At 45.5% G+C, this 14442-nt stretch overlaps 1 protein-coding gene across 6 annotated transcripts in view; it reads right to left on the bottom strand.

Annotated features, from left to right (window-relative positions):
- Window positions 1–10555: 10555 nt before the first annotated feature.
- The window catches only part of ZNF618 (zinc finger protein 618), a 103633-nt gene continuing 99746 nt past the window's right edge, over window positions 10556–14442 (bottom strand). For all 6 annotated transcript variants that reach the window (XM_027869569.1, XM_027869571.1, XM_027869572.1 and 3 more), the window contains 2 exons: window positions 13544–13645; window positions 10556–12978 (listed from right to left, as the gene is read on the bottom strand). In XM_027869569.1, coding sequence (XP_027725370.1) covers window positions 11465–12978; window positions 13544–13645 — 1616 coding nt within the window. In that variant the 3' untranslated portion in view covers window positions 10556–11464. The remainder of the gene's footprint in view (window positions 12979–13543; window positions 13646–14442) is intronic.

Raw genomic sequence — 14442 nt, 5'->3', positions numbered from 1 at the left:
AAAACTGCCCCTCAGATATATGTACTGAGAGGTCCTATTAGAAAGCAGTTCAAATCTACCCTGAAGATGGGCATGTCCACAAGGCAGTATTATCTATCAGCTCGTGTACATATAACTGCTTTCAGGGTTTTGAAGGCTATATCTTAGAATCTATAAATCAAAGAACTGATTGAGACTGTGGAAAAAAATGAATATTGTTGGTACAAAAATTGAGAGAATTGTTGATGTTGGGCTCTTCAGCCTCAGTTAGACATGGGTCACTCCTTATGAGAGGCTCTGATTTAAGGTATTAGAAATCATAGAAGACAGTTGTGAAGCCAGAGACCAGAGGTATGAGAAGACAGGACATCTACCAGAAGAGACTGTCCTCTTCTTTATGAAAGAAGCAGGGTAGAAAACAGAAGATTAGAGCAGCTTTTTTTAGGCTGAATCTATAGCTGCTGGGACTTCACTGGAAGAAGCAGAGTTTTTCCGTTGGGCAATAGAGTCGCTCTTTAGCACTATTTAGAACTTGACATCTGAAGACAGAAAAGCCATGCAGATGCTCTGGGATCTGGTTGGATGAAAGCAGAATCCTGTTTCTGAGACAAAGGCTGCCCAGAATTATTGCTCTTTATGCCCTCCACAGCCTTAGCTGGAGGTCAGCCTGTCATGGTTTGATTGCATTGCCCTCTACACCAGTCCTCAATTGGAGAGGGGGAATCCCTGAGAATCCCAAGAGCAGATATTAGGAGCTTTGTAGTTCTCCATCTTAAAGGACCTGCTTGTCCCTGCTTCAGAGCCCAGCCAAAGGAGTAGGCCTCGAAGCTCCAGACCTCAGGCTTAGGGCCACTGCTTCACTGAAAGGGTGTAATGCTGATCCATTAATAGAAGAGCTAAATACAGCTTCAGCAGCCTTTGGGTAGCAGGGAAGTAGCCTCATCTAGCAAGGGGGCAAAGAGGCTCAGAAAAGGAGCAGGTGTTAGACTATTCTCTAACAGAGACTGCAGACATCCAGTCCTACAAGCCAGAGTTGTGGATGGCCCTGAGCACGTTTATTTTTCCCACTAAGCACACGGTGCTCATTAGTGGGAGAGGATGACTCAGGTTTACTAGTGAAATGTTGTTTCAATTATTCTTTTACATGTAAAAACTTCATTTTTTAAAATACTGAGTTCCAATTTCGCTCCTCCTTCCCCTGCCCCACCCTGAGACAGTAAGCAATTAGATATAGGTTATACGTGTATAATCATGCAACACCTATTTCCATATTAGTCACATTGTTTATTTCAATTATTCTTGCTTTTGCCTTCTTTGTTGTTGTTCAGTTGTTCAGAGTGGTTTGCCATGTCCTTATCTAGCTCACTTTATTTTTTTTTCTGTCAAATATTTTTTATTTTTTTAAATTAATTTATTTTGATTTATCAACAATCCCTTCCATATGCTTCTGAGTTTAAAATTTTTCTCCCCCTCCCTCCCCACCACAGTGCACAATCTGATATAGGCTACACACATACATTCCTATTATCTAGCTTATTTTACAGATGAGGAAACTGAGACAAACAGGGTTAAGTGACTTGCCCAAGGTCACACAGCCAGTAAGTGTTTGAGGACAGATTTAAACTCACAAAGATGAGTCTTCCTGATTCCAGATCTAGTGCTCTATCCACTGTACCACCTTGCTCCCTTTTGCCTTCTACTGAGTAAACATTTTATGACCGTTCCTAATTTTTGCTTCTGAGATGTAAGAATTATTTTTGCTTTTGCTTTACTTAGTAAATGTTTCATTTTAAAGTGTCATTGTGACTGGGTTTCTGTAAATGGGAAGCACACCAGTGGGGGCTCAGGAGTTACAATAGTAAGTAGTAAGACTGTATCTTTCACACACCAGGGTTACCCTTGGAAACAGTGGTAACGGCCATAAGACACCCCTTTCTGGAAACCCCTCCCCTGCCAAACTACCGGCGCAAGGGAGTTGTTGGCCATGCTCCCTTTATATGTGCTATAGATGAGGAGAACGAGCTTGGAGAGATTGTGGCTTTGCCAAGGTCAAACAGATGGTCAGGGGCAAAACCAGGACTTGAACCTAGATCCTCTGACTTCAAATCCAGGCTGTTGAAGCTATGAGGGCAAGGGCAGCCCTCTCTCTCTTCTGCCCAAAGTCAATTATCTCCTATCTCAGGCTGCTGGTGGTCTAATCAGGCCAGTGATGTCTCACTTTGGAAGCAAACAAGTGAAGAATACAAAAGATTGGCCAGCTGATTCCTCCCCCCACCCCTGCCCCAATCCTTCAGAGGCTGGTTCAATAGAAAGGGAAGTAGCTTTGGTATCAGAGACCCTGACAACTACTGCCTGTGCGATGTTGGACAAATCACTTCTCTTTCCTGGGCCCTAGTCTGTAAGATGTGGGGGTTGGAGTAGACATCCTCTGCAGTCCCTTTCAGTTCTAAGTATCTGATCTCACCTCCCCAGTTCCCTTCAAGTGTGTTTGAGGATGGCCCACTTGGAAAGGCACTGCATTTCGCTCCCAAACCCCACTTTGGTCCTCCCTTTCTAAGGAGCAGGGTGAAAAAGGCACTGGACTCAAGTCAGGAAACATGGTCGAGTCCCAGCTCGGACACTTACTAGCTATGTGACCAGAGGAAATCACCTCACTTCTGTCTCATCTGAAAAATAAGCATGTTACTTTTATTAGCATCTCACAGGGCTGTGCAAGGGCAGGAGCCCTTAAGTAGGAGTCCCAGGACCCACATCCAAGTTCTGACTACTGGTAACTGTTGTGTTGTTGTTCAGTAGTATCTGACTCTGTGATCCCATTTGGGGTTTTCTTGGCAAAGATACGGGAGTGGCTTGACATTTCCTTCTCTAGCACATTTTACAAATGAGGAAACTGAGGCATACAAGTGACTTGCCCAGGGTCACACAGCTAGCATATGAGGCTGGATATGAACTCAGGTCTTCTTGATGCCAGGCCCAGTGCTCTAACCATTGCACCATCTAGCTGCCCTTACTTACCAGTTGTGACCTTAACCAAGTCATTTCCCTTCCTTGGTCAGCCCATTTTCTTCATCTGTAAAATAAGGGGATTGAATTCGAGGCCTCTGAGGTCCTAGTGATCCTAAGTATTTTGAAAACAAGTGTCCTGCAGATAGGACTACTGTTGCCCAATACTTTGAAGAACATTTTAGACTGATTTCACCTCAATAAACATATCTGGGGAGCAGAGAACAAAAGAAGAAAATATAGACACACTCCTGACACTCACTTCTACAACAAAGAAAACCTGGTCAGTCTGTAGCCCACAACCTACAGCAGGTAAGAGTCTCCTTCCTTCTTCACAGGCAGCCTTCACTGCCTGTCCAGGCTGTTCAGCACCAGGAACGCAGGCCCTCAATTCTGAAGAAACCTTGGGGTCATCAGTTAGAAACAGGGGCCACCAGCCATTCACAAGGATCCTGCAAAGATAGGAAGGAAGGAAGGAAGGAAGGAAGGAAGGAGGGGAGGGAGGGAGGGAGGAAGGAGGGGAGGGAGAGATGGAGGGAGGGAGGAAGGAAGGAAGGAGGGAGGAAAGAAAGAGAGAAGAAGAGAGAAAGAAAGAAAAAAGAAAGAAAAAGAAAGAAAGAAAGAAAGAAAGAAAGAAAGAAAGAAAGAAAGAAAGAAAGAAAGAAGGAAAGGAGGGAGGGGGAGGAAAAAAGGGAAGAAGAGGAGGAGGGAGGAAAAAAAGGAAGCACTTTTCTGATACCTAGAACTCTTTCTCAGCAGTTTTGACCTCTTCCTGTTCTCTCCCTAGGTGACCACCTCCCACCCACCTTGGGGACCCCCATATTAATGTTGATCTTCATGTAGACACCCAACTGGCTTAGCCCATTGCAGCTCACACGAGCTCAGGACCTCCTCCTCCCTAGGAGCAGGAATTAACAGGTATATGCCACTAGGCCCAGCTATCAGAAAATTCTTCCTGAAATCATATTCCTTGTACCTTAGATCTATTTGTCCTGATTCTGCCACTGAGTTGTGCTACTTTGGGCAAGTCACTTAACCTCTGTGGACATCAGTTTCTTCATCTGTGAAATGGGTTGGGAGTACAGTGTGGGGAAGGGGAAAGTACAGTGGATTTGGAGTCAGAGGACTTAGGTTTGACTCTATGTTCTGCTATATATTTACTCCCAGATCTGACACAATCACTGGCATTTAAAAAACAAACCACAGCACCAAATGCAGCCATTTTCCTAAAGGTTGTTTTATTGTAAAACCATAAATACAACACTGACATGAAAATCATTAAGCAACTGATCCTTTCTAACAGTTACAGTATGTCTTTCCACACTGGCATCAGCCACTGGAAAAGAAACTTGTAGGAACGCTTGAGACCCATCTCAAAGCAGGGTCACTGAATTCTGGACAAGGGCTTTTGGCTTACAGATAAAGAACAGAAAATGGGAAATGCCCCACTTTCCGACAGCAACAGACTGGTAAAAACAGCAACATTGACACGGCTCAATTTCCTTTTTTTTTCTTTTCTTTTCTTTCTAAAAAATTTTCCCCCCTCCCCCTCCATCTGACATCAGTCTATGTTTCAAACAGCACTAAACGTTTTTGGCTGCAAAAAGGGAAAACAGAACCGTAATGTTTAAGGAGAACAAAAACGAAACAAACACAATAAACCAAAAGAAAAACAAAAACCCAACAAACAAACAGAAAAACCCTAAACCCTTGAGCTGGCCCCAAGCGTTTAAATATCACAATGAGAACTGGGAACTCAATCGTGCAATTTGGCTCTCTAAAGAGTCACTTGATCCACACCAACAATACAGGAGACTTCAAACAATTTTATCTGTTTATTAACACAGCAAGTGTGACATTAGGTAACCTTTTATTTTTATTTTTTTAAATACAGTACACGGTACACAGGGCCCCCACAGGCTGCCCTGTGCATTCCCCTCATGAAGACATAGCCAAGCGTTGGCTGTTTATAAAAATATTGTGTTGCTACAAAAGTATAAATTAATGCTACCGGTATTAAGAAATATTAAACACATAAAACTTATAAGGATTAAGAAAAATATTCATTAATACCTGTAGAAAACTCTGGCCTAAAAAAGATATTTTTGTTTTTTGTTTTTTTTTATTTTTGTATTTTCTCTTTTTTTCTTTTTTTTTTTTTTAAAGATGACTTGAGTTTCTTACACTCACAGAGAAAGAGACACACACTCAGGTGTGTCTATGGTATTGCCTAGAATGTCTGTTATCTACAGAAAGAGAAAGGAAGATAGATACCCACAGTTACTGAGGGAAGGGAGGGGAGAGAGAGGGAGAACAGTTGGTCATGATCTTGACCTGATGTTAATGACTCATAATTCAACTCCAACATGGGTTATGAGGGAAGGAACACCAACAACAGTGACAGCAACAAAAGATAGACTTTTCCAAAAATAGTTTTACTTGGGTTGTTATATAAAAGGGTTTCCTGACATTTGTCCAAGTGGGTTTGCACCTTGACTTTCCCGCCCCAAGGGTCAGTGGGTTTCCCCCAGCCTTCTCTTTGCACCGATTCTCTTACATTTCCCTCTTAGGGAATGCCCTTGGCTCCCGTGGAGGGAGGAAGTCCAGGAGAAAGGTCCCTTGCCTCTCCTTCTGGTTGTCCTTCTTGCCCTTCTCCCCCCCAACCCCCGGTACAGCTGGTCTTTCTCCTTGTTCATTACCAACCAGCTTGGATTTCAGAAAGCACCAAAGGAATCTGAGACCCCTGAGGTTGAACACGAGGCTAGGCCATGCCCCATTTAAGGAACTTTGGTTATAAAAAAATAAGTTGCCCATTAGGACATGATCTGTCCTATGTCCCTTGGATGGGTGTGTTGGGTTCCCTGGTGGATGAGTGGGCAGGGGACCCACTCTTGAACAGTGATGTGAATACCCAATGGCAAACCAATCATATCTTCCTCCTTCAATAACACAGAAGTGGCATTAACACAACTTGGGTTTTTCATTATGGCCAAGGGAAAAGAACAGTAACTATCTTCATGCAGCTGTCTAGACCACAATTTCACACCTTTAGCAAGTATGAGAGTGAGCCCTGTGCTTTAAGGCAAGCTTAAAGCTCCTCCTGTTAAACCCAGGGTTCAACAATAATAGTTCTGAAAACAAAACCAACAAGCAAAAAATTAAAAACAAAACAAAAAACCCAACCATCCCCAAACCCCCAAATCCAAACCCAAATAAAACCCTAAAAACAATAAAATCAGGGGGAAGGAGATTCCAGGACAAAAATGCTAAATCATTGGTTTACCATACCTGGCCTAGCAAAAGAAGTGCCACAGTGATGGATGAGGGATTGAGTAGAGGGAGAGAGGACCAGCTAACTTAGACTTCCTCATTCTTAATGACCCATGTTTCATTCAGGATGATGCTGGTGGCATGGGCTCCTCTTGGGGCTCCTCTGGGACCACGAGAGTCAAGGTTGCAGGGGAAAAAAAAACAAAACTCCTTGTTTTTGATTCCCAGGCAAGGGGGGGCGGGGGGGGGGGGGGGGATCTAGCAGCCAGCTCCTGGCCTCACACACAGGCAGGAGATTCTCCTCAAACCATTAAGTCTCATTCTTCTGAAATTTCCCCAGAGATGAGAACACAGCAGCCATTTGAAACAAAAAACAAATGTTAAAATCACAGCCTAATTATTATATTGGGGAGGGGGGGTTGGGGGGTTCTGTCTAGCTGGGTTCAGGGAGCAGTTAAGATGCTTTGAGTTATGGCTTATAAGCCCGTCTTTCCACCGACCAGTATCTCTCATCAAGTTTTCCTCACTTTCTTTGGTGCTCCCACTGGCAGGAGCCAACTCTTACTTGCCTATAGTCACGTCTGACCCCTCTCCAGGATTTCTCACGTACTGCTCCTTTTGTCTCCTCTGCTTGTCAGGTACACTGAGGTTCAGAGACAATGTGCTTTTTGTATCTCTCCAGGTGCCTGCTTTTCTAGACTCAGAGCTATGACGGTGCTATCAGACTCTTCTTCCTCCTAAGGCTGTGCCCTGGAGATGGAACCCAGGGATGTTTATGGCTGGGCCCAGTTCTCTGCCTCCTGGAAAACACCCCTTCTCAGGAGACTGGGATCTAATGGCTTCTTTCTACCTTGTACGCTAGTGTCTGCTACTGAACAGTGATGCAATGATTATCTACCCCACCCCTACCCTCCTCCCCCTCCCCCAATCCCTCCACAAGGGCTCTTTGAGTCACTTAAACAGGTACAAAACTCCCGAGATCAAAGGGTAAGAGAATAATGCCAACTCACAAGAACAAAAAGAGGGTGGGGGCAGCTAGGTGGAACAGTGAATAGAGCACTGGCCCTGGAGTCAGGAGGACCTGGGTTCAAATCCGGCCCCAGACCAAACACTTGACACTTATGAGCTGTGTGACCCTGGGCAAGTCACTTAACCCCAACCGCCTAACCCCCCCAAAAAAAAGTTTAAAAAAAAAAGAACAAAAAGAGGGGTTATGTTTCATAGCTGAAGGTCCCTGTAGCTACACGTTTTCCTTCCTAAAGGTGCCCAACACAAGTCTCAGAACTCTGAGAGCAGGGGTCAACACTGGGCTAAGAAGAAGGGCATTGGCTCTCACTGGTGTCCAGTGGCTTGCCCCACCAAGAAACCTCAGCCTTTCTTGCTCAGCCAGAGTAGTAATACCCACAGCTGACGAGGATGGTTAACAGGATGAGGTGGGCACAGAGTACTTCTGAAAGAGAACAGAAGCAAAAGGCTGGATGGCAAAAAAAGACATCCTTTGGCTCTTCTCTGATGGAAAAGCCAAGTGGTCTAGTGTGGGTAATTGCCATGGACCTTCTGTCACTGTTCTGAGAGCCTAGGTGCTTTCTTTGCCTCACCACTAACTAATCTGAGCACGAGAAATGAAGAATACCACAGAGACCTGGGTTTCTCTCATTGTTGTACCTTATAAATTGGGTCCCCACTGGAGCTGAGGGTCTCTTAGCAAAGAAGACCTGATAATGATAATGCTTCAGGAAATGCTTTACAAGTGGTAAACTCCTAGATGGTGGAAAGAGGTGCCTAGAGCAACCTTGTTGGGAAAGAGAGAAAAAGGGAGTGGGGATGGAAATGCCGGACCACTGTAACAAACCTGGGTATTTCACATCTCAACAAAACAAAACAGGCACAGAACATTTTTGTCCTGCAAATATAGTGGTTCTGTAAGAACTATCTATTTCAAACCACAGGCACCATTCTGTGGAGGACCTGAGAACAATTCCACCCTACAGCTTGTCCTTCAAGCCCTATGATCAAGTGACAGACATCTCATCAATCCCCAAGATCACAAAACTCTACGTAGAGCCTATGACAGGTCAAATGCCATGTTAGTGACCAAATGCTGAAGGAGTTGTCCAAATTCTTTGGCTGTGTTAAAATCTGGAACAACTGAATATTGCTGAGACTAAGATAGGAATGGGAGGTGAGGGGTGGGGATTGGCCAGGCCATGGCTATTTTTTGGCTGTGCCATACAATTTGTTGTAATGCCATTTGGCTTGTATGAGAACTCTAACTAAGAGACTCCGTTAAGATCTCTCCAGTTCCCAGTGTCAATTTCTGGGGAAGCAGAGGAAGGAAGAGAAAAACTCTCACCAAACCCCACCAATGAATTGTTTCCCTTTCACAGCCCTTTGGAGACTAAGACAGTTAGTTCACAAGAAGCAGCAACCTTTCCAAGGAAGAAAAAAAATACAAAGTGGAATTCACTTAATTTATCTCAAGAATGAGAGGGGGGCACTCTTCTTCAGTCCAGTCTAATCCCTGGATGTTGGTGGGGAAAAGCAGGGGATGAGGCAACAACGAGGTAAGACTGGTTGATTACTTTGAATTTCAAAACCAACATTTTCACTGCAGTACAGTTTCTAAGCTTCAGAGTGGTAGGGGCCAAAAACGTGTCCAAGAATCATACACAAAGTTCACTTCCCTGGGTGCAGCAGATAAGGGATACACTAGGGCAACTGACCACCCAGCTTGGGAGGGAAAAACACAGCAATCCCTCGCACTCCGCCCTCTCAGATCATCATCTCCTTTTAACAAATGATACAATCAACTCAAATGCAGAAACCACCAACCACCTGGATGACATACCCTAGATGGGAGGATTAGGGGAGGTTCCAGTGACAGGGGCTCCAAATCAAAGTGATCCCTCCTCTCCCTAAAGGTGATGATCTGGGCCTGGGGCTCTCAGGACCTCATTAACTTTCAACCAACCTCACGCCTCCTTGCTGGCACAATGGAGTGCTTAGAAGAAGGGAATCCAAGAATTTCTTAGTGGCAAATTAAAAACATGAGAAGAAAATGGGAATTCTACTTTCCCTCCTCATGGCATGAGGCCTTTAATTGTAGAGGTATCTCATGGTAAAATGGGGTAATGCATAAGTTACCGATGACACACTCCTTACCTAAGATGTTAGAATTTGTCTTTGCAAACAAGGCAAATGATACAAGAAACCATGTGGGGTCACCTTCTGAGAGGGCCAACAGCCCCAACTCTTTTCTCATATTAGTGATCACCCGAGGATGGTTACACCTCAACGTTGTTACCTTAAATATGCAGGTCAAAGACCATAAAGTACATAAGCCTTGAAAGACAGAGTTCTGAGCCTTCCTAGCCCATCTCTATCCAGTGAGTAAAAGGGGACCAAGTGGAGAACCAGCATCTGTAGGATCAGCCCAGATGGTCACTGCCAGTCGCTGAGTCCACAGACCTCAAATCTCCGTGTGTAGGGAAGGGAAACAAAAATTTCACAACTGGGAAGGACCCCAAAAATGATGTCGTCAAGTCAGGTTCAGCTTAAATACACTCCCGAAGGCGAAACTGGACTTTGGCGAGGAGTCTGCAGTGGCCCACAAGGCATTCAACCCTATTGCCTTGTACAGAGAGGATTCTGAATCAAACATCAGGAACCTTGGGGCTGACCAACTTGCACCCCCTGCTCTGAGGGTTTTGGTTAGCAGGGCCAAGGGCTAGATGAGGAGGGAAGCTGTGGGTCTGACATGCCACTGGACATGAACTCTGATCAACTCACAAGCCTCTAATGAGCTAGAACAATTCAGTGATGTGATGAGTAGTGTAATGCACTATAGGTATTTCAGTGAGACATTCCTGGTACTAGAGACAAATGAAGCAAAACAAACCAGGAGGGTATATTCTTTTCACTTACATTCAGAAGATATCCTAAGCCACATGCTTCCACCAGATGTGATGCTATGCTTGTGAAATCATGGAATCCTCTGCATCATTATGCCCCAACCCCCCACCCCGACCCGTTCACCCCCATGCCTTCAGAAGGAATACATCCTTTGGAGATCTGGACTATACAGGGAAGGCTTAAGAAAAATGTTAGGATGTCGGTTATACCACTGAGATGAGCTAGTTTACAGTGTGACTTGGGGAGGAGGGGCAAAGGGGAGGGAGGAAGGGAAAAGATTTTTTTTAAACCATAAACATAAGTTACAGACATTCAGTGCCTCCTAGAGGGTTCTAAATCAAACTTTAAAAACAAAAAAAAAAGACCAAAGAAAGGTTAAAACCCACTAAAATGTTTTTAAAAAAACTCAAAAAACTAAGGTGTGGAGACAGTTAACTAGAGTAACTACTTTTCTGAAAAGTTTTCTTCTCCATCTTATATTTAAAAAAGCACAAAGTCCTATTTGTTTCCATAATGTCTCCTTTCCTGATCTAAGAGATAGGTGTGTTTCTAGAATGCAGCTGCCTTTCTAACATGTGACAGATGTTAGGAAGGCGGCTGATCAATGCCCTGAAAATATACAAGGTAATTGGAGAAGCAAAGTCCAGTGCAGATATTGTCCACTTAATGCAGATACAAATATCCATGGCAAGACAGCCCTGAAGGGGAGAGGAGAAGGGAGGAAGGGAGAGGGAGGGGAGGAGAGAGGGATGGAGGGAGAAGGGAGGAGAAATCAAAGAAACTTCAAGTCACTTTTAGATCTCAGCTGCCTGAAGACTTTACGTCAGCCTCCTACTGGTCTGCACACCTGAAAATATGGAAAGTCTGTTTAAAAAAAACCCCTGATGGAGACAAGAAGCATTTTCCTGGTAAAGCACTCCCTTTCTCACATATACTCATCTTTCCTCACATACCCCATTTAATACAACATGTACACACAGACGTGTGTTCATGAGCACTGGGGCATTTATGTGTACACACATATGCGGTTTCTTTGTCTGTGTAAACAGACCCAAAGAACCACCTACCCACGTACACAATGTATGTGTATTTATCCATATGGTATGCGTACATATGTACATACACACGTGTGTGTTTTCACACACACTTATGTATATACACATAGAAAAAGCACTTAAGTTTCCAGGGGTATTTATAATGAGGTCCACAGTGTTTAGAACTTAAATTCCTTTTCTTTGATTGCGACAGTGTTTTATAGTTATTATTATTATTATTATTATTTTTAAACTAAAAGACAGTTTTAAAGCATATTGGACTTCAAAAACATGAGTTTGTTCATGTCTTCAGGACTAAGAAGTCGTCTCCTTTTAATGAGAAGTGCTTGCTCACACATATTTACACACTCACTCCTGGCCCCCACGGCAGGCACCGCAAGGAGCCAAAAGGCCAGTTTGGCCAGTTTCGTATGCTTTTGGGTAACACAAGACCAGTATTGAAAGAGGTCAGGGGTGGACTGGAAGAGAGGTTCCTGCAAATAATCATAAACTTCATTTTTCTCAAACCGGTCATCTTCCTGAGCTGTGGCGGCTTCACCGGCGGCCCGTGGCTTCTTGGTGGAAGGCTCAAAGTCCACTTCCTCAGTCCAGGACTCCTTCACCTCGTTGATGAGCTCGCACACTTTGCCGATAATCTCCTCGTGCTGGTAGGGTGGGACGGGCCGCAGCTTCTGCTGGGGGTCCAGGATCATGGCGACCTTGTGGGCCGAGTGCACCTTGAAGTTCTCCTTCAGGGCCTCCAGAAAGAGGTGGCAGAGCTTACTGACAACCCCGGCATCATTGGCCTTGGATGTGAAGAGCTTTTCCAGCTTGACGTAGGTGGGCAGCACCAGCTGCAAGGTGGGCCGGCTCTCGTGGCTCAGCTCGATCACCGCCTGCTTCACAGGGGCCAAGATGGCGGCCAGGTTGCTCAGGAGGTGCTTGTTGAGGTTCTGAATGAGGTTCATCTTCTTGGCACGGCTGTAGAACTCACAGATCTGCTCATAGCGCTCATGCACCAGCAGCAGAGAATCTGTCACCGAATTCCAGCAGGGCGGGGGCGAGGTCTCCTCCAGGGAGCCGAAGGTCTCCTTCGAGAGGCCTGTGGAGCCCGCCAGGTCTTCACAGACATTCAGCAGCTCAATAACCTCGTGCATGTTGCGGGCCTGCAGCGTTCGCTTGTTCAACACGCTCTGCACCACGGAGTTCAAGGCACAGGCTGAGCAGCGAAGGCACATGCCAGCCTTGGAGAAGGCAGATGAATTCACCCTGCAGTCTGTCACGTAGACCGTCCTGATCTCAGACATCACAAACTCCGACAGCACATTCTGGACCCAGTGGTGGATAAAGTCGCCGCTGTCCCGGATGTCCACGCCCTTGATGCCCAGGACGTAGCTCTTGATGTGGTTGCCCTCGGCCTGGTAGGCTGTCAGGATGTAGCAGGAATCGGGACCGATGCTCTGAGAGTGGCAGGTCACGCCGATGCCCAGGCAGGCATTGCTGCCCAGGGCACAGGTGACCTTCACCTTCACCTGGTTGTACATCCGAGGCAAGTGTTTCAAGGCCAGTGTGTTGAAGTTGCCAAGGATCTCAGTGACCGAGAAGGCGCCATAGCGGGCACCACTGTCCACCAGGGTCTGTGCCAGTTTGAGGAACTCCTTCCCGCTCACTACGCTCAGCGTGCCCAAGTCTGCGCACATCACGCGTAACAACCTCTCCGCGATGTTCTGCCGCTCCTTCTCTGGGATGGTGCTGTTGGGTGCTGAACCACTCACTGAAGCTACAGAAATGAAGGAGGGGGGACAAAGCAGAGAGTGATTATCCTAGCACAGGACACTTGGGATTTTGCTTATCATTCTGAGAAAACTTAAACTGATTTTCCTCTTCCTAAACATGACAACAACAACAACAATAGCTAATATTTATATAGCACCTACTATGTGCCAGGCACTATGCTAAGTGTTTTAAAAAATATTATCTCATTTGATCCTCACAACAACCTTGAGAGGTAGGTACTATCATGACCCCCATTTAACAGATGAGGAAATGGAGGCTGACAGAGGGGAAGTGACTGGCCCAAAGTCATTCAGCTAGTAAATGTCTGAAGCTGGATTTGAACTCAGATCTCCCTGAGTCCAGGTCCAAGCCTATTGGCTTCAACAGGCCTTGGTTTCTTCATCTATCAAATGGATGTGCTTTCTCTTCTCTCCTATGGAAAGCCAGGGGCCTAGAGGGAAAACAGCTGTGAGAACCCCTCGGAGCACTAGAGCGCTGTCCAGGGTGCTGGTAGAAGGTAGGGGCAGACAGAAGGATCCTGCTGCAGGGAGGCCCCCCTCACAACTTACTGTTGTTGGTGCTGTTTCTCTGGGGCTGCGGTTTCCACTTCTCTTCCACAACAGCGGGAGGCGACCGGGGCTGGTTGAAAGCGATGTTATTCTCATTGTCGGCTGTAAGACACAAAAGAGGGTGATGACTGAGCCTCAGTTCAGAAAGATGATTTCAAGCTCTGACCCCCATCAGGATCCAGGCTGCCAAGGCCAGATAACACCACTGAGGCAGTCTTCTAAAAACCCCATTAGGAAAGATGGTCTTCTTCATGACTTAAACCACAAGTTTATGTGTATGGGTGTGTGTGGTTCTCCCCACAATTAAAGTGACAGCCAGAGTCCACTGGCAGAAAAACTATAAAGCTGACTGCTGGCCCCTCCTTGGCAACTTTTTCCAAATGCTTTCCTGATCAGTCTTGCTCCAGCTCTACCACTAACTCACTATGTGACCCTGAGCAAGTCATTTCCCTTCTTTAGGCCTCAATTAAGTACTCTGACATCCTGTGTTATAAGGTCACTTTTAACTCGACATCCCATGTTCTAAGGTCTCTTCTAGCTCTGACGTTGTATTCCAAAGGCCCTTACAGCTCCAACATCCTGTGTTCTAAGGGCCCTTACAGCTCTGACATTCCGGGTACTAAGGACCCTTCTAGCTCTAACATCCTGTGTTCTAAGGCCCTCACTGCTCTGACATTCTGAGTTCTAAGGCCCCTTCTAGCTCTAACATCCTGTGTTCTAAGGGCCCTTAACAGCTCTGACATCCTGTGTCCTAAGTTCTCTTCTAACTCTGACATCCTGTGTTCTAAGGTGTTTTCTAGTTCTGACATCATGCTTAAGGTCCTTCCCTGCTCTAACATTCTGAACACTAAGGTCCCTTCCAGTTCTGAAATTGTGTTCCAACAGTCCTCCCAGGTCTA

Source organism: Vombatus ursinus, unplaced genomic scaffold (assembly GCF_900497805.2).
Source record: "Vombatus ursinus unplaced genomic scaffold, bare-nosed wombat genome assembly UNPS02014793.1, whole genome shotgun sequence".
NCBI lineage: Eukaryota > Metazoa > Chordata > Mammalia > Diprotodontia > Vombatidae > Vombatus > Vombatus ursinus.
Note: the sequence above shows the minus strand (reverse complement) of the source record. Positions and strands in the feature narration are given on the sequence as shown.